General features: G+C 55.7%; 1 protein-coding gene and 1 long non-coding RNA gene across 2 annotated transcripts in view; one reads left to right on the top strand and one right to left on the bottom strand.

The window, feature by feature from the left end:
- The first annotated feature begins 213 nt into the window (after positions 1 to 213).
- On the top strand, positions 214 to 2,830 carry LOC105994972. Its single transcript, XR_001175541.1, has 2 exons — positions 214 to 306; positions 2,609 to 2,830. It is a non-coding gene; the product is annotated as an uncharacterized LOC105994972 (long non-coding RNA).
- A 1,610-nt stretch (positions 2,831 to 4,440) lies between these two features.
- Positions 4,441 to 19,757, bottom strand: part of Lcp2 (lymphocyte cytosolic protein 2 (SH2 domain containing leukocyte protein of 76kDa)) — a 21,047-nt gene continuing 5,730 nt past the window's right edge. Inside the window, exons 4-19 of the mRNA XM_013028616.1 lie at positions 18,304 to 18,341; positions 17,589 to 17,784; positions 16,223 to 16,320; positions 15,077 to 15,143; positions 14,886 to 14,969; positions 13,924 to 13,949; positions 13,806 to 13,828; positions 13,582 to 13,665; positions 12,364 to 12,394; positions 10,871 to 10,883; positions 10,298 to 10,427; positions 9,588 to 9,634; positions 8,524 to 8,615; positions 7,488 to 7,565; positions 6,657 to 6,812; positions 4,441 to 4,691 (exon numbers count right to left, since the gene is read on the bottom strand). Of these exons, the coding sequence (XP_012884070.1) occupies positions 4,569 to 4,691; positions 6,657 to 6,812; positions 7,488 to 7,565; positions 8,524 to 8,615; positions 9,588 to 9,634; positions 10,298 to 10,427; positions 10,871 to 10,883; positions 12,364 to 12,394; positions 13,582 to 13,665; positions 13,806 to 13,828; positions 13,924 to 13,949; positions 14,886 to 14,969; positions 15,077 to 15,143; positions 16,223 to 16,320; positions 17,589 to 17,784; positions 18,304 to 18,341 (1,286 nt within the window). The 3' untranslated portion in view covers positions 4,441 to 4,568. The remainder of the gene's footprint in view (positions 4,692 to 6,656; positions 6,813 to 7,487; positions 7,566 to 8,523; positions 8,616 to 9,587; positions 9,635 to 10,297; positions 10,428 to 10,870; positions 10,884 to 12,363; positions 12,395 to 13,581; positions 13,666 to 13,805; positions 13,829 to 13,923; positions 13,950 to 14,885; positions 14,970 to 15,076; positions 15,144 to 16,222; positions 16,321 to 17,588; positions 17,785 to 18,303; positions 18,342 to 19,757) is intronic.

Genomic DNA, 19,757 nt, shown 5'->3' with positions numbered 1-19,757 from the left:
CGGGGTACTGAGCAGCGGACGGTACTGAGCAGTGCGGGGTACTGAGCAGCGCGGGGTACTGAGCAGTGGATGGTACTGAGCAGCGCGGGGTACTGAGCAGCGCAGTACTGAGCAGCGCGGTACTTAGCAGCCCGCAGTGACTCCAGGGCAGACATCCCAGGCAGTGTGTCTAACGAATGCTTTTGACGTGTACCCTGTGTTTCTTTAAGAACGAGCGCGGTCATGAGGCTGTGGACCATAAGCAGAAGGTGGAGACCATCATTAAAAACCTCAAGACCATCTCTAAGGAGGTGAGGCGGATGAAAGGTGAGCCTGGAGTCCCTCGAACACCCGCCTGCCGGATGCAGAATCGATGATGGCGCTCGCGCCTGCTTCCGCTGCATGGTCCCCCACTGGTTAGGATTGCTGTATTACGCCAAGTTGCAGTGCCGAGGAACGGGCATATGAAGATGGCCTAAGAGTTAGCAGACCTGATCCTACTCCAACGCTAGCAGGCTCCCACCAGGCCACCTAAGCCATGTAATTTACATGGAACCAAACTATGACATGCAGTGTCTTTATCCATGAACCCTTACTAAGCCCCCAAAGTTCACTTTGAAGGAAGAACTAGAATTATGTCAGCATGTGGGTTTTTAAACATTCATGGAGTAATAGTAGGCCTTCTAGGACCTGGCACTTGGTCACTCCACTCATATATGCATTGTTAAACATGCAACATTCTGTAAATTAAATACTCTCAGAGCCGATCCATCCCTGACCAAACACGGAAGTGTTGGTGAGCTCCCTGGTTTGCCGGAGCTCTCAGTCTCCCCTGTTGTGTTGGGCCCCTTCCCGACCAGTCCCCAGGTGACGTCTGGGGCCCCACTGCTTCATCTCCAGGCCCTCTTTCTGACTGTGAAAACGACCCCAAGTGTCTAGTTACTCTAAGAACACCATGTGGTTATCGTAGCTAGCCTCGACGTGGAGACCTTCACCTAGCAGTAACCAGATAACAACCTTACCACATATTCCTTATGCAGTCAGGAGCAGCAGGCCCCAGCCCAGGTTCACAGTCACGGCTCCAGTCATGGCCTCCAGGGGCCCTACAGCGCCCCTGCCTGGTCTCCTTACCCCAGCCTTTCCCAGGCTTTGGCACTTTCCCCCTCCCTTTCCCTGGCCAGATATGTTTCATGGGAGGAAACGCCCAGCAGACACAATCAAGAGAACTGCCAGCACCAGTGTGGACCCCTCAGGATGAGGTGCTGTACCTGAATGAAGATTTTCTTTCTAAAATGTAAACCTCTGAGAACCTTCATTAGTCCACTGTTATCTCTAGAATAAGTCCAGCACGCCTAGAATGCACTGTGCAGACACATACAGAGTGCTTTGTGTGCTCACGATGCTTTTTTGTGTGTCTGAACCTTACATACATGTTCTGAAATCCCACCGCTGTAATCCCTACCAGGTTAACAATGCCTTACTAGTTGACTAGGTCACTTCCACTGGGAACATTTTGAGCTTGGAATGTTTTCCCTTCTGCCCATAGATATTATCTCTTAGCACACTGTGTTATAATTATATGTTTACAGCTTTTCTGTCCCTGCTCAATGGAACTCTCCTTAAAGATATTCCCAGCACTTGGCACAGTGTCTTCCTATAAAAGGTTCTTGGAAAATGTTTATCAAACTCAGTTGTCTGGATGTTTGAATTGGTTTTAAGTAGAGAAGCATTAGATCCAGTTTTGATTGTCGAGTTGTTGTAGTTTGGCAAGTATGTCATGAAGTAAAATCATAATAAATGTGGTAGATATACTCCTGAAGAGCTGTGTGGGTCCCTCAGGAAGTTAGAATATCAGGAATTTGTAGAACAAGACTAGAAGGAAAACTGGTAAATATGGAGGATTAAGCAAACACTCCCCAAATCCCTACATCCTCCCTAAATACTAATGTCCAGGCTTAGCGGAATAAAAAGGACAGTCAAGATTCTGGAGAGAAAATGGGGATGGAAAATTACTTCGTATCCCATGAGACCTCTCAGTAGGAATACTAAATGCTGGAAGATTCTGCAGCCACGCCTTTGGAAGTCTGAGGAAATGGGATTTCCAGCCTGAGTGTTAAGGCTAGTGAACCTTCAAATTGAGCATTAGCAGATAGAAGCTTTTAGATATATAAATCCTCTACCTGGGACAAACTGAGGCTATATCCCACCAAACAAGGCAGCAGACCAAAAGAGAAACGCGTAGGAATTGTGGAGTAAGAGCACCCGTACCAGCCCTCAAGCCCTCTTCCCCATTGTCCAGGCACTGCCGTTACCAGGGTGATGAGAGGGTAGCTTGCTAACAGTCCCTAAGAGCTGTTAGTCCAGAGGGACAACTCACTCCCACTATAGAAATGCCCACTCCTACTTGAGAAACGTTCAACCAATGAAAAATAATCCAATTACTAACTGACTGGAGTAGCTTGCAGGAAGGGGCATGTTGTGTGTTACATAAGACCCAGCTTTGAAGAGTAAGTCACAATGGGGTCCACTTAAGTTGCGATTTGATCAGTGGTCATCTGGAAACAAACTTAGAAACAGCCATTTAAAGAGAGAATACAAGGCACTAGAGTACCTCTTTCTGTTTTCTCAGAGCATGCTCAGTTACTGCTTTGTGACCTGACTGTGCAGCTGGAGCAGCCTTTGAAGACAAAGCACATAAAGGAACCAAAAGAACCCAACAACTCCGTCTGACGTTTCCCATCACCGTTTTATTGTGCTGACTTTGTTACTAAGCTAAATAGCTGAATGATTGAGTTTACCAATACACTTCTATCATTAAAAGAGTTCTGAATAAACGCTTCATATTTCTGAAGGCTGTTCCGTAGTAATTTAATGTGTTACTACACGGTGGCTGATTTACTTCCCTGTTGGTACAAGTGTGCAGGACGTGGGAAGTTTGCCATGGAACCTTTGTTGCCTTTTTACCTTTAAACTAACCAGAACTTCAGTTAGCAGGTACCAAACGCCAAACGCTACCAGCTCTAAAACACTTGGTCATGTGACTTAGATTTCAGGGTCTACTGGGTGTCTGAGGTCTGCCCTCACAGACCTGTTTGCTCCACCTGGGGCTAGATGGGAGGCAGCACCCAGCTCCAGGTTGCAGTGCCTTGAGAGGCCTCCAGAACGAGACATCCTGTGTCTCCACCCGTGTTTAACATTTCACAGAGGGCCCCTGACTGCCCTGTGCCACATGGACTGGTACAGCGGTGGTCCGAAGCCTTCGGTTAAGAGAGGTGGGGCCCAGCCAGAAGGAGGAATGGAAATAAGACACTGTGATCCTTCCAAATAATGCCAGTTTGAGAAGGATGAACAGAACGGGCCTATGGCAGAGTTGGGGATTTGAAAAATAGGGAAGCAGCATCCCCATCAGACCCACATGTAAAGGTGTGGTTCCAAACAAGGTACTGTTGGGAGATGCTGATACCGTCAGAGTAGGCTCAGGGTTCAAAGCCAGGTGAGGGAGGGCACTTCCGATCTCTGTGTGTGCCGTCCTCTGCCAGGCTCCTCTCATGAAGTACTCTGCCACCAAAGCACCAGGGCCACAGACGGTGGACTCGGCACAGCAGTACGTAACAGGAAAGTGATGGCCTTCCAGGGCCCCAGCTCTGGGCCTGTGCCACAGTGGAGCTGTGGGGGCGGGGAGAGCACCCTCAAACCAGGGCGTTGACACCAAAGCGGCCCCTCAGTTTACAAGGCTTCTCAGTATTTGTGGCTTTGCTTTAAAACAAAAAATAGTATGGACTAAATAAACCAAAAACACTAGGAAGCTATCCCAATATGCATTTATCTTGTCATAAAAAGTATACAAAAACTTCTCCAGCTAAACAGATTAAATAAGAAGAAGCCTCTTAAATGACTGCTGCTGAGAAAATGTTTTAGCAATTTTTAAGTTGTAATTAACAGAATGATTCACCTGTGAACCGGTGCCGGTGGTTCACACTTAAAATCTTAACTACTCAGAAGCCTGATATCTGAGGGTCTTGGTTCAAAGCCAGCCCAGGCACAAAAGTCCCCATGAGACGCTTCTCTCCAATTAGCCACCAAAAACACCGTAAGTAGCTTAAAAGTGTAGAGCACTATCATAGCTCACGGACAGTACCCAGGCCCTGAGTTCAAGCCCCACGACTGACAAAAAAAATCACCTATGAATGACACAGGTTTGCCTATTTAAAACAAAATTTAAAAACCAGCTTTACGTGATACAAAAAACTACTGTCACAGCATTTAAAGACCCCAAACTATGTCTGCAGCTATGTTAAACTGTATTTTGAAAGTGGTATGCAAAAATACCTTTAAAAATACTATACCCCGTGTTTTTTGAAGTACTGTCAGGCAGCACTATGCACCATGCTCTATCAGACTGCGGTGTGTTCACCCCTTTTTGCATTGTATAACCACTAAAAATAAATTATAAGATATTTCCAGTCTTCAAACATTTTATGGAAATGGAAAATAAGACACCTCTTGAGTTCACGTGTTGAGGGTCATTTCAGTCCCAAGTGTTCGTCCAATCACGAGCAAGAGGAAAGCTTGTCTGCAGGGCTGGCTGGCTAGCGGTACCCCGCAGCGTGTGTCAGTGTGCACTGGTATCTGGAGCCTCGGTTCTTGCCATCGATGAGCAGGAGCGGCATCTTCCGGAAGTAATCGATGATGTGTGACACAGAGAGGAAGTCCTGCAGGAGTGAGAATAGGGAGGCGTAAGTCGGCACCAGCCCCGAGCAAAGGCCTCTCCAGGCCTGCGACACCCTATCCAAGCCACAAACACCGGGGTAGGGGGCAAAATACGTCCAGTCTGGCAAATGTCTTCAGTGATCGGTGCTACAGAAATTCCCAACAAATCACAGAGAGAAGACACTTCAACTTCAGATAAAGGATAACAGTGCTGATGCCCTCGCCTCGGGCTTCTGTTTGTTTCTGTCTGGGGTTCCGAACATTTTGTGTTCCTTCTTCACTGCAGCCGGGAGTAGAGTTGAGAGGAGCAGCTATTGCTCACCCTGCCAGGAAGTGCTGTACAGCATGGCAGTTGTTTCCCAAGAGCTCTCCTGGGTCTCCTTGGCCACCTCCCTGTACCAAGCACGTACCAGAGCCTGCCGCTCGGCTGCAGTGAGAATCGTGCGCGTGCTCTGCTCACCAGCCCTCTGCGGAGGTATTTGGACTGTGGATACGTGTGACTTGTTCCTTATCCCGGAGGCGACCCCCCCCAAAAAAAACAGCACAGTGGGGACAGGGCCGAGTCGTCACTCTCCCCAGGGAAAGGCAGTGCTGAGGGGTTTTCCACGTGAATGCTGACTACCATCCTACCATCCCATAACTTGATTAGGATGAGAATATAAGCCTAAGCCAGACAAGAATTTCTTCCACAACTTGGCTGTCTTTGCTGAGCCAAACCTCTGGGTTTCATAGGAAATGACCTGAGTATTTTAGTGATCACCACAGCCAAGAGTTCTAGTTCTCCAGCTTCCTCAGATGGTATTTTAAATATGCCTTATAAGTGCATTGGAGCTATAGCAAGGAGTTCAGAAATAGGAGAGACTTGTGTTTGACAACATCTAACTGGACGCTTTTAATGCTATTTTTTTTCAATACTAGTGTTTTAAATCATAGCCTGGCACTTGCTTAGCTTGCTTCTCTGGCACTCGACCGTTTGAGCCAGGCCTCTGGCCTTGCTTTTAGCTAGCTCTTTGGGACGGCGTATTGCAGGCATTTTGTTGGGGCTGGCTCTGAACGGTGACGCTCCAGACCTCAGCCTCCTGAGTAGCTAGGCTTCTAGGTGTAAGAGCAGGAATGAGGAAACACTGGCGATAGTAGACTCCGTTCTAAACCCTGCATGGCGGCTTCCTGGATTAGACAGTGGCCCCAAGTCCTACCTAGGAAGCCCCTCCTCAAATCAAAGTCACAGGGTCACACCTGGGCCTTGAGGTCACCATGATTCGACATGACCTTCCCTGACTGTGCCACGCCAGGAGGGCCAGGGAAGACTCCGCGCCGGCGCCAGCATCACTGTCTTTTCTAAAGTCTAGGACAGAGTCCCCATGCCCCACCGTCCACAGCACTCACACGGCGTGGGGTCGGCCTCTGCCCTGTACCACCCGAGTGTGGACGGCAGCACTCGAGGCCCGCAGAGGGCCCGGCCTGGACTTCCTGCCTCCCACTGCCAAGTCGTGCACATTAGCTTTGCTGTTGAACCGCGTTCTGCTCCCTTGTTTCCCTGTACTGGGGGCTGTGTCCTAGGCTTAGGCCTTGTATCCACAGAACCAAGAAATATCTGGAAGAACACCTGGGACCCCAGCTACCCACAGTCATGCTTACGTATGTCACGTTGGATTGTTTGGAATATGAGACCTGGATTAAAAGAGGGAAGAGGCTGTGCTTAGGAAGATAAACCAGGGGGGAGAGAGGGAGGGAGGGAGGGAGGAGGAGAGGGAGGGAGGGAGGGAGAATCTTGTAGCAGAACCAGTCACTGTCCTCTCTTTTGGTTTAACTTCCCCGCAGCAAACCAACACAGGGTTTCACCAGTGGGGCTTGACTCTGAAGTTGTATACACACTGCATGAACTTCCAGAGGCTGTGGAGGGGGCCTGTGTGGGTGCGTGGGGGACGGGGGAGGGGAGTCAGGGCATGTGAGCCGGGAGTCCTCACCTCTTTCCCTCGGAGGCCAGTTCCCAGCAAGTACGCCCCACTGTCCTCCTGGTAGCGGATCTGGATATTGTACACCTTGTCTTTGTAAAGCACCATGAGCACGTACGGGTTGGTGGCTGTTTTTCTAGAGCTGTCTCTAACCAGAAAAGTGCCGTCCTAAAAGAACAAACGTGTGTCATGGAGGAAGCGGTGGAGAAAGTCAACACTGTGGCCCACAGCCCTGGGAACCTGCACAGCCTGCCACGGGGTCAGCTAACGCCGGCCCCAGGAGTGACAGCCCCGGGACCTCGGCACGCATCGTTATCAAGAAAGGCGGCAGCGATCTGATCAAAGGGCGTTCCCAGTCGGCCTCCTCCAAGGCTCTTGACAAAAATAAAGCATCCTTTTTTCCGCATTAATAAAACAGTAACCAGTGGTTGAGTGGGTAAAGGGCCGGGAGGAGTAATGACTTCGGTGGTGAAGGACCACCTTCTCACTCTGGTGAGCTGATTCCCCGGCCCTTCCTCTCCACCCCCACGGTCGGAAGACGCCCATCTACCTACAAATGCACCCCGTTTGCACCCCTCCAACGCTCAGCATGTCATGCAGATGGCACATCAGCAAACCTGAAAGCAGACAAGTCCTGCCCCTTCTCCTGACACAACACTGGTGCCACGGCCCGTCGGTCACTGTGGTGTGAGAATGCACCATGCCGGTTAGATCACGCCCTCCGCGTGTACTGACCCATGATGGCCTGCCTTTATTCCTCTCACGCCACATTAAGGGGCCAGTCAGAGCCCCCCTCCATCGCCAAGGACATGCAGAACATCAAAAGCAAGCTGCCACACGTACCTGGTTTATCTTCCTAAGCGCAGCCTCTGCCTCTGGCCGGGTGATATAAGAAACGTACCACTCTTCCTCTAAGGAATTCTGCAAGTGGAAAGTTCTAGAATGAAGAACTAATGGACATTTAATTTTGTTCAGTTTCTTCTTGAAATGAAGACAACTCTTTGTAAATGTCCTAGAGAAATACTGTAGCTTTCTGTTCAGCCTTTTTAAGTAAAAAGGATGGATCGTTCCATTAAAAAAAAAATAGAATGAAGAACTTCAGCCCTTCCCAGGTTAAGAGAAACGAGAGCCCCCGAGAGGTTATTTCCACCAGTGTTCACCGCAGCCCCATGAGGCTTGACACATGTGTGCTCTTAAACTTGAATAAAGAGTCACTGGAATGAAGCAGGTGGCTCACACCTGTAACCCTAACTACTCAGGAGGCTGAGACCTGAGTCTGAGAATCACGGTGTGAAGCCAGCGGGGGCAGGAAAGTCCATGAAATTAACCACCAGAAAACCAGAAGCGGTGCTATGATTCAACGTGGTAGAGTGCTAGCCTTGGGCACAAAAGGACACAGGGACAGTGCCCAAGTCCTGAGTTCAAGCCCCACAACCACCAAAAAAAAAAAGTCACCGGGGCAAACAGGAGTGTCTGTAAGCACCGCAGAGTCTGCTGACCCAGGTGGCCGGGAACAAGGCCGGGGGACCCCGGGGACGGGAACTTCCTCAGCCTGTGCACCGCATCCACGCGCAAAACGTTCAGTCAGCTCATTGAGCAATTCAGAGACTCAGCTAAGGTCAGAGACGAGGAAGCAGATGAAAAACAGGATTCTTTTCTCATTGCTTTCCTCAGAGCACACACTTGCCCCTGGGAGTCTGGGTGAGCACGCAAGGAAAAGAACTTCTTTTCTTTGGTCTGGCTCCTCTGTTGTTGGTCTGTCTGCGGGGCTGGGACCTGACCCAAGCCTCACTCCCGCCAGGCCAGACTCCACCCTGAGCTCAGCCACCGCCTCGCTCTTTCCAAACCAAGGGACGGTGAAGGCTGTGTGGCTCCTCACCTCTGCTCCAGGGGACAGCGGCTGCGGCTTGCTGGGGACCGGCAAGGAGAAGTTTCTCCCTTCTGCTCGGGGAGGGGGTCTGTTGCTAAGCCCTTAAGGAACACATGGCAGAAAGTCATGCACTGCTTTAATTAGTGCACCGCATTAATTAGTGTACTGCGAGTTCGAGTTTACTTTTCTCATAACACGCCTCCCCACCCTCCTATGCCCTTCTAGCTGTTTCCATAACTAACATTTCAGGAAAACAGGGCTTTGAAAATCATTTCCCCTGTTCCCAAACCCAAAGGCCGCTCAGGAGCTACTGTGCAATCATGTCCACGAAGCTTCCAGAACAGAGCCTCATGCGTATGATGGCCTAGCTGGCCGGCTGTCTACTGTAAATATCCTAGGTGTGCTTGTATGTACTGGAAGCTGGGAACATCCACCTGAGAGCACGTGACCGTTGCTTTAACGTCCTGTCACTGAGAACATTCTAGATGGTCTTTCACAGACATCCTGTTGCATTCTCCACTGCGAGGTGGTGCCTGGTGGTGATCGTCTTCATGAAAAGACATGGAAGCCGGACCGACCGGCACAGTTCCACACCCTTGCCGGCTGCCCGCTGTGTCTGCTGAGTTTCCCATGCGCTCCTCTAACAAGGGCGGGGGAGGGGAGGGCAGTGTGGGGAGCGCGTGCACCCCACGTTCTTTAAGGCCCTCTTTGCCCCGTCCCCAGAACCTTCCGGGAAGACGTTTCCTCCTCTCGGGAAGGTTCGATTGTGCTGACGTCAGGTGTGAGAACCGCTGTATACCACTGAAGGATTCCCTTAGCTAGAATGTTCCGTTCATTCCTCAGTCTCCATTCACTCCCTCGCTCTCTCATTCGAGTCTCAAGTAACGTACTCGGTGTGCTTTACTTTCCACCCTCCGGTGACGTGGCCTCTGGGTTTTCATCTGTTCTGCACTGAAGGACCGAGAACACCACAGCCATAGGGCCGTAGAAGGTCCTAGAACACCACGGCCACAGAGGTCACACCCATCACCGGCTGGTCCTGCAGAAGCAGCCCCGGGGGACCAGGTACCCACCTTGGGAGAGGTATGACGGCAGGGAGGCGCTGTGCGGGAAGCTGCTGCTGTGGGCGGGAGGGCGGGATGTCAGGTTGGGCTGGGGCCGGAACCCCCAGCGCTGGCAGACTGCATCCAAGAGGGAGGGACCCCGCCACCATCTCCTGTCTGCTGTTTCCTCCCGGGGCCCCAACCCATCGGTTATGCTTGAAAAATGTCACCCAGTTTGGGCCGATGGGTGGGTGCTCTGGGCTAGCGGGGGGCGGGGGGACAGGGAGCAACTTCCCTCCGTGTTCCCTCCCTTCTTCTCATTCTCTCCCCTCTTCCCTCCTTCCCACCTCCTGTGGTACAGAACCGAGGGCCTCACACAAGCTAGGTGTGTGTGCACTCCCCCTGTGAGCCTGCCCCGCGGGTTCATTTCTGTTGTGTCCTGAGTTAGGATCGTGCCAGGTTTGCACAGGGCTGGCCTCCATCTGAGATGTGGTCCTCCCGCAGCTGCCTGCCCCTCCTGGCCTCTCTCTCTTTCCCCTTGTGCACCCTGCCCTGTGGTACGCAGACAGTCGGGGCCTGGGTGTCACTGTGCAGCAGCACGCCCAGTCCTGTTCAACAAAAGAGAAATCCACCCCCCAGAGGACTTCTGCCAGTTTCCAAACTCAGAACCCTCAAACCGCAGCCGATGTGTAAAAGTAACTTTAACCGAGTTCACATGGCTTCCGGAGACAGCCGCACACCTTTCGTTGAAGGGTCCGGGGCTGTGGGACGCAGGGAGCGGGGGCTTGGGACTTGGCTTGGCGGGCCTTGAGTGGAAAGTGCTGGAACTCAGTGGGAGTGGCGCCGGCTGAGGCAGAGGTCTCTTATGTACTAGGAGGGGAGAAGATAAAGATTGGGGAGATGGTCAGAATCCAGGATCCGGGGAGCCTGCAGGGCTGCTGGCAGGCTGTTTGCTCTATGAAAGGCAAATCCCCAAGCTGGCTCATTCACCCCACACTGTCGGCTCTATTCCGCTTCGCCTTAGAAGCCATGCATACTGCAAAACAGCTCCATCAAACCCTGCATGGCATTTAAATGTTGCCACCCCAAATCCGCACTGTTCTAATGACTAACAACTAACTCTCTTTGTTAAACCAGCCACAGAATCCCACTTTACTTCACTGTGCAGTGACAGAATAGACGCAGGTGTGCGTCTGTGAGTGTAATGGCTCTAACTGGTCCTGTAACTTCCCAGCTAAAGGACTCCATTCGCATGCCTGACTAGAAAACAAGAGGATGAGACAGAAGTTGTAAGAAAGATGTTGTAAACCTACCGTCATCTTCATCCTGGTAAGAGGAAGAAGAGAGAGAGAGAGAGAGAGAGAGAGGGAGAAGAAGATGTTAGCTTGTTGTCCAAACACAGTTCCTGGAAGGGTCAATACATTTCTCAATCACAGAAACAAGGCTGGCTCTTTGTTCCTAGCTATGGTGCACCACAATAAGTATATCACAAGCATCTCAGAGCTTGATGAGTGGTTTATGATTTTCTAATAGAAACAATAACCTGAGGATGCTCCCATCGGAGATCCTCAAAGCTATCATAATATTTACAGTGTGAATAATCTTCCCCCACAGATTCACACATGGTATTTCTCTCTGTTCCCTGGAAGTCCTTAGCAATGTAGTGCCCTCGCTTTACAGGTGGAGGCCTGCTGGGGGGAAGGGCTCCTGCCCTGCCACCCTCCGGGGAAGCCCGGCCTTCCGTCCGGCTCTCCGGCCAGATCCATTCCTCTTAAAAGCAGCAAGCTCTCATTCATGTATAGTGCACGTGGCCTACAGCCACGTGGATTACCTTTCACGGCCACCCTACTGACTGTTTCTTTATCCCCTCAGGTAAGAAGTGAGGCTCAGAAGCACATTGGCCTTTGGCCAGGAGACTAAAAGGGCCAATCGGGGGTTGTTTGTGCAGCCATCCGGGCAGGGGTGCAGCAACACCTTCCTCTACGTGTTCTGATTCTCGCTATGTGTTCTGATTCTCGCGCCTGGCAACCGTAAGTGCTGCTTAAGGCAGGTTTCGCATCCCTGGTCCTCGGGCCTCCGTCGGGCCCCCCAGCCCCACAGCCGTGGAGTCTGGCCGAACTCAGTCCAGGAGAACTCAGACCTGGATTCGGACTCAGACTGCTTTTTAGTGCCTGGGACAGTTAGAGTATCTTACCTTTCTGAGCCTCAGTTTCCCTCCCATTGAAAGGGAAAAGATGATTCTTTATGCAAAGCACAGGAGCACAAGAGAGGCTCAAGCCCTGCCCCTCCTGGAGCCCGTGTGGTTTCTGGGATGTGGAATGTTCCATCCCAAATCCAATAATGCTATGCCCCTTCCTTGGGTGCAGAGTGGACACAGAGGCCTGGCCCACTTGGGTGAGGCCCGGCCCCAGGGCACTCTCCCCCTCCCCCCCCCCCCCCCCCCCCGTCCCCTTCCCACCCCCATCCCCCGCAACCTCTCCCTTCACCTTGCTAATTACTCCTTTGGAGTAATGGCTCAGCCACCTGGGGGCTCTCTGAGGAACAGGAGTTAGCTAGAACAGCGTGGTGGGGTCCGGGGAGCACTGAGACCCCAAACACGAGGCACCCGGATTCAAGGACCCACCGTGGACTAGGGGCATGGCTCCAGACCCGCCAGCGCTTGCCCAGCAAGCACCAGGCCCTGGGTTCAATCCCCAGGAGTCTTGTTCCAGGAGATGGACCACGACAGACACCGTCCTCATCTCCACAGACCCCGGCCCTGGCTTCCCCCGGGCCGGGCGTTTCCAACATGACATTTCCTACTTACATTCTCTCTTCTCTCCGGTACCCATCCGTGCCTGGAATGAATTGGAGCAGAGAAAAAGAAGTGTGTGTCAGGAGCTGGCCTGAGAATGTATTGTCACCAAACTGCACCCAGAGAAGTCAAGTCCAGAGAGAAGGCTGAGTCCCCAGAAAGGCTGAGAATGGAGGAACGGGGTGGGGGGGGGCACGGCCACCCGTGTGCTCTGCCGTCTCTGTACGCGGAGCTCCACAAACCCTCGCCTGTGGCCACTGTCCCCTTTAGTCGCTGTTAATTATAATGGAGGAGATGTTTCTGCACGCAAGTGGAGCTTTGCGGCAATACTCGCTGTGGGTGGTTAGGACCAGTCTGGTGGCCCCATCTTTGTGCGAGAGAAGGCAGAGGGAGAAGGCCACTCCCGGGAGAGGCCTGAGGCGTGGTCCCTGATCCCGGAGCCAGCCCTGCGGGCCGGCGGCAGCGGGGTGCTGAGGGCCTCCGCCCTGCCCCAGCGGCTCCCTGCGATTGGAGGGGAGGAAGAGGAGAGTTGGCCGAGCCCCTTCTAGCTTCGTCCAGCATGGACGGTGTGGGCTGAGCTCCGCTGGGTGGTTTTGCACTGGGATGCACTGGGGCTCTCTCCGCTCCCCGCTCTGGTCTTCCTCTGAGCCCCATCCCAACCAAGCAGGGTCACCATCCCTGGCAGTCTCCCTCCCAGCTGGTGAGTCTGCCGGGCGCCCAGGGCGGTGGTCCTGCCTGCTTTACTTTCTGGCCGATCGCAGCGGCCTGCAGTTACGGACAGTGGGTGTGTGGTTCGTTAAGTGCGGCCCTGGTGCTGACCCCAAATCTTCCTCCCCTGCCCTGTCTGCTCGCTGCACTGAGTGCACACGCAGTGCACCTTGGGACTTCGCTCTGGCAATGCAGGAAAAGTCCAACAACTTCTTCCAGAAGTCCCCAAATCCAACCTTCTACCCTCTCCCCTTCCTTCCCTCCTTCCCTCTCTCCTTCCTCCCCTCCTCTCCTTTCATCCCCTCCCTTCTTCTCCTCTCTTTCCAGATGAGGATGAACCCCCTCCCCTCACCCCTGCTAGGCTCCCACTTTCCTCAGAGACCCTGGCACTTCCCAGTTAATCTGCAATGCCGGGACATTCCGGAAGCACAGCCACAGAGACCCTCTGCCAGGCAGGGCCAGGCGGGGTGGGGCCGGCGTGCCCAGCGATGGAGTGGCAAGCTAAGAACAACAGACAGGTACTTGGGCACTGGCGGCTTCCTCCCGGCCAGGGGCACGGCTCGCTCCGGCACCTTCTGAATCTTGGGCAGATGCTCCCCGGGCACCCTGAGGGTGGAGACAAGATGTGTGAGGATGAACTGAGCTGTGGAGAAGAGTTCTAGAGAAAGTGCCGCGGCCTCCTGTTACACACACACACACACACACACACACACACACACACACACACACACACACACACCACCTACCTTCCTCCTGCCAGGGCCGCGGGCTGCAAGACAGCAAGGTGAGGGACTGGTGAGGGAAGGACAAGACACAAGACAAACACCCCAGACCACCCCCCGCCCAGGCCCACAAGCTGCTTACCTTGTCAGCAAAGGCTGGCTTCTTCCCTGTGAGGACAGACAGCGGGTCTGAGCGTAGGCCTCGAGGACCCCGAGCCTGGCCCTCCGGAGTGGGAGCAGCGAGGGGCTCGGCGAGGTCCCGTCCAGAGCTCAAAGGCATTCAGAGGACCAACGCCCCTGGGAATGTCCGTCTCTAACTGGACATAACTGCAGCCCCTCTCCATACCAGAAGCCTCGAGCTACAGGGCGGGGGAGACTCCGTTTCTGAGCAACCTTTGACCTTGGGGCTAACGGCGGTGGGCTGTGCACCAGGCTTGATGGGCGCGGTGTGTCTCGCTGTGCGTGTGCTCTACTTTTCTCCAAGCACAGGTGACGCAGGCTCCGTGCCACCAGGTGTAGCTGAGACGCTGCACGGCTAAGCTGTCTGAGCTGATTTGGCTTTCACCGCACCGGGGAGCACTGGGGCGCTTGCAGATATCGGGGGTAGGTCCTGCTCCTCCGCTCCCTGACCCCAACACTCAGAAACTTCCTGCCACCTGGACGCATTGCTCCCCTCTCTGCCTGTGTTCCCTCTGCATGCCAGGGGCTCGTGTTAAAATAAGCATCACCAGCAGAGTTCATTCCTAGCTGAGCTGGTCACCGGTGGCTCACGCCTGTCGTCCTAGCTACTCAGGAAGCTGAGATCTGAGGATCTCAGTTCAAAGGCAACCTGGACAGAAAAGTCCTCCTGAGACTCTTATCTCCGACTAACCACCCAAAATCCAGAAGGGACACTGGCTCAAAGTGGTAGAGCTCTAGCCTTGAGCAAAAGAGCTCACAGAGAGCACCCAGGCCCTGAGTTCAAGCCCCTCTTCCCCCCCCCAAAAAAGAGTTTATTCTTCCAAAATGCCTCAGACCAGGATATCATTCAAGGGTTGAACAGAGATGTCACCTTTACGTCATAAACGTGGCCCAGGATTACTCTGCACCCCTCCCAAGTCATACCTGGCATGAAGGTCTCCCTGTCCGGCAGGGCCAGCGAGCGGTCCAGGGGTGGCTTCGTGCTCCTGTCTATGGACGGGGCTGGCACTGGAGGGGAGAGGGCGGGGGGTCACTTCAAAGAAGAGAGCAGCTGGCTGGGGACAGGCAGGCGGCTGCTGGGCAGGGAAGGAGCAGCCCCGAGCTTACGAGCTTACGTTTGGTCGGCTTGTGGTTTTGTCCCCGGGTAGGTTCTTCATGGTTGGCCTGGGGCATGGGGAGGGGCTGGAGAAAGGCAGAACCAAATGATCTTGAGCATGGCCGGGCCTCCACAGGGCCGGGGCCTCCACAGGGCCCGGTGGCGTTAGCTGAGCCGGGACGCTGGCATCCCACCTGCACCTCCGCTCCCCAGGGGCCGCGGCACAGCCTCTCCTCCCGCTCTGTCTGCAGGGCTGCGCTGAGCACCGGGCCGCCCTGCTGAGCCCTCCAGGACTCCGGTCACATGAAGAGAACACCACGACCCGCGCGGCCCTGCCTGAGCCGGGCTGCCCACCCTCCGGCCCTCGACGGCCTCCTCGGGCCTCTTCCCCTTCTTGGAACACCTCCTGCTCTCTGGGGCGTGGCTGTCCTTGGGTCTCCCTCGGTCTCTGCTCTCTCCATGACTGTCCCCATTCTATTCCAGCCCAACCCCACCTCCCGCCATGGCCCTGGTCCTCTGACCCGCCCCCCGCACCCTCCCCCCCCGCTCCCCGAGACAGGCATGACTGGTCAACTCACGGCTGTGTCCATTTACTTAGTATCACCAACCCCGCCCCCATCCCTCAATCCCAAAACGCCCTTCCTCTGGCCCCTTGACAGCGCTTGGCACTCCGTGGACATGAGCTGAGGGACTGGGGGACTCTGCCCGTGTGTCAGCAGATGGCTTCGTGGATACACTCAGCTTCGGAGCCTCCCTCAGCCAGAGCTGCACAAGCAAGAGCAGCGGTCCCCTGCGCGCCCTCACTCCTCCCCTCTGCCTGCCCAGGGCTGCGGCAGCCGTGGGCGCTGGCCAGCAGGTGGCGCCACGCTCGCTGCCAGAGGGCGGTAGCTCCGAGGTGCCAGCTTCCGTTCGGTTCTCCCAGAGTTTGCTCTGTGTAGGAGAAGATGGTACTACGAGGAATACTGGGAAGGGGTTGTTTTTACACCGCATTGGAATTGTTGATGGTGCAAAGAAAATACCAAGAAGTGGTGCGATGCACAGGAAGTACGGGTGACTGGGCCCGGTGCACGATCCCAGCCTTTTGCCAAATTGGAATTGGGGAGCGATACTCCACGCTCTCTTCCTACAGTGGAAGAAGTGGCCGGGGCGGGCGGGAGGCACCTACCATGTGACCCCGGCTGGCGGGAGGTGGAGGGGGGGCGGCTGTCGACCTCTGGGGCAGTGCGGGGGGCTGCTGGGGGGCCTTCCCGGCGGGGGGGCGGTCTGTAGAAACACAAACACATCACTGGGAGAGGGCGCCAGCGTCGGCACCGGCTGGCCAACTTCACGGGTCTGGGAAGACAGGTGCTGTGCTCAACTCTGTGGTGCCTGGGGACCCCCAGCTCCCCCCACCGCCCGGCCATCGTGAGCCCAGCGGGGACACTTGGCCTGCCCCTTCCTTCACACCGAGCTCGCTCACTCTCTGTGTGCACAGCACACAGGGCCTCTCGTGTCTCCAGGAGGGCACTATCAGAGACCAAGGCCAGGAGTTCAGCCATGGCAGGGAGGACTCTCACACAGGGCTGGAAGGAATGAACCCGTGTGTGCTTCTATACACACACACACACACACACACACACACACACATGCACGCACATGCACACATGCACACGTGCACACACATGCCCACGTGCACATGCACGCACACATGTGCGTGCACACACGCACACAGATGCACGAGTGCACACACGCACACAGATGCACACATGCACACACGCACACGCATGCACACACGCACACATGCATGAGTGCACACATTTGCACGTGCATGCACACACATGCATGCATGTGCGCACACGCACACACATGTATGCACACATGTGTGCACACACACACACATAACCATCCAGGCCAGCACACCACCAAGTCAGTGCTCCTGCCCGCCTGGTCCGCCTCCCCGCTTTGCTCATCTCTTCCTTAAAGCAGGAGCTGGTTGTGACCAGGTGGCGTGCAGGACTGCGCTGGACTTGGGGATGTCCAGTATCTGGAGTGCTCAGCACCGACCCTGGGCCGCTGAGGCGGGGACCAGCCTCTGGCAGGGAGAGGCCGGGACAAGACCAGGAGGAGGGAGAGCCGCAGCCAGCAGCTCCCGCCTGGCCCCAGCGCCAGCCCCACGGCGGTCCTGGTCCTCCAGGGAGCTCATGTGGCACCCACCATGGAGGGGGGTGGGGGCCAGCGGAGAGGGGAGGCTGGTGGGGAGGACAGAAGGAGGCATGGGGGAGGGAGGAGGGAAGGGAGGGAGAAGGCAGGGAGGATGGGGGAGGGAGGAAGGATGGGGGTGGGGACTGGGGCGGGGGCCGGGCGAGGCTGGGGGGGAGGATGGGGGATGGGGGCCGGTGTGGGGGCCAGGCGAGGCTGGGGGGTGGGGGCCGGGCCAGGCACCACCAGGCGCTCACCGATGTACATGGAGCCCGAGCTGGCCAGGGGCGGGGCGGGCAGGATGGGGGGAGGATGGGGGTTGGGGGCCGGACCGGGCACCGCCAGGCGCTCACCGATGTACATGGAGCCCGAGCTGGCCAGGGGCGGGGCGGGCAGGATGGCGCCCTGCAGGGCCCCCTCGTCGTGGGAGGGTGGGGGCTCGTAGTCCGCCTCGTCGGCAGGCACCTCCTCCGCCTCCGTCGGGGACTCGTAGTCGCCCTGGTCCCCGTCCTCCTCGTCGCCCTCGTCGGGGCTCTCGTAGTCATCTTCCTGCAGCAAGAGCGGGGCTGGAGGGGTGGGGCTGCGACCCCCGTGACCCCATGGCCGCGAGCCCACGTGACCCCCATGGACACGACCCACATGACCCCATGGACACGTACACATGTGACCCCATGGATGTGACCCCGTGTAACCCCATGGACATGAGCCCATGTAACCCCATGGACGTGACCCCGTGTAACCCCATGGACGTGACCCCGTGTAACCCCATGGACGTGGCCCCTGTGCCCGTGTCCCCCTCCACCCAGGTGCGCTCAGTCCTAAGTTAACACGGTCTGAGGCTCTGGCGCACCAGGGTGATGCTATTCGTGGCCACCGCTGCTATAGTAATAAAGATCTCCTCTCTGTAACAACGGCGGTGCTGAGGAAACTGGGGGAAGCTGGCCAGGGGACACGGAGCACTGGGAATGACGCGTGTGTGCTTGCTAGGGAGCTCGAGCCCTGGGTCTGCACCAGCCCGAGAGCACAGAGCCAGGGGAGTGCGTCTGGGAGGAGCCCAGCCATACTCACGAAAGACGACCAGCCGCCATCCTCCTCCTCCTGGCTCTCTGTGGGAGGGGAAGCACGGGTATCAGCACCCACCTTCAAGGGCCGGGTGGTGTCCCTCGAAGGAAGCCGCGGCAGCCCACCCAGCACGGGCAGGACAGCGTGAGCGGACGGCACAAGAGTTGTTTCTGGGGCCGGGGTGGATCCGTGGCTTTCTGCGGAGACTCGGCCAGGTCTCCAGGACGGACGTGGGTCTCGGGGCCTGGACCAGCGCGTGTGCAGGCGAGCTGTAGGAAGTGAGCATCCTGGCGGGGCCCCTGGCCACGCTCACACCTGTTCCCATGCGGTGTCACTGCCATGCCAGGCCACGTGTGGTATGAGAGCTCTCCGCACCACGCACCGGGTCTCAGGACCTGAACCACCGCAAAGCCTCGGGGCTTTGTCACCGCAGCGGAACCCAGACCACGGACCATCCGTATGCCGCTGCCGACCTAGAACTCCTGACCCAGGATCCATCCCACCGAGGGCAGCGGCCTCCTTAATCTTCCCTTGTACAGGTGCTTAAGACACGCAGGGGACTGGACTCGGTGCCTCCGGCTTCCCCTCAGCAGAACTGGACAGGGCGCGGCGGGTACCCCCCAGTGCCAGGCAGCATTGAACACTGGAAAGCCGCCCGGGGGTCCCCGAGGCACGGGCCGGCCCAGTCACGGCTGGCTGTCCTTCCAAGTTCCCCACAGCCCCCCAGTCCTCCCCAGGTCTGCGACTCTCCTGCTCTCACTGGAGAGAGCAGGCAAGCGAGTGGGGCCATCCGCATGACGCCCAGGGAGACAGACAGACAGACAGATGCCCAGGAAGCAGACAGAAGACCCGAGGAACCCAGTGCCTTCTAAAGCAATCGCCTCTCAGCCCGACACCTTACCTCTCTCTTCAGGAAACCGCTGGACCTGGGGTCTGCCAAGGCAAAGAGCATTGTGTAAGTGGTACTGAGTTAATGGTACCTCGTGGATTGTATTGTCAGTGGTGCTGAGCTGATGGTACTTGTGTTGATGGTACTGAGTTAGTAGCACTGTGTTGATGGTGCTGTGCTCATAGTACTGAGTTAATGGGACTGAGTTGGTGGCTGATGGTACTGAGTTACTAGCACAGAGCTCATGGTGCTGTGTTGATAGTACTAAGTTAATGGTATACTAAGGTAATGGTGCTGAGTTAGTGGTACTGTGTCGATGGCCGGTTGGTTTAAGATCACGCTCGTTCCTCAGCCCCGCTCTGGCAGAGGACTCCCCAGCAGAAGGGATGGCTTGCGCCCTGGTTGCCTGGCAACCAGAGCACAGTGGCCCCTAATACTGGAAGCCACACTGGTGGCTCATGGTAGCACGTGGACGCCCGCCGTTGGTTCTAGGGGACGTTCATCCTCCTGGTGTCCGACCCTGGGCCACCCTGGGCCACCCTGGGCCACCCTGGGCCACCCTGGGCCACCC

This window comes from Dipodomys ordii, unplaced genomic scaffold (assembly GCF_000151885.1).
Source record: "Dipodomys ordii isolate 6190 unplaced genomic scaffold, Dord_2.0 Scaffold112, whole genome shotgun sequence".
NCBI classification, from domain to species: domain Eukaryota; kingdom Metazoa; phylum Chordata; class Mammalia; order Rodentia; family Heteromyidae; genus Dipodomys; species Dipodomys ordii.
This window is presented reverse-complemented; position numbering and strand designations above follow the sequence as displayed.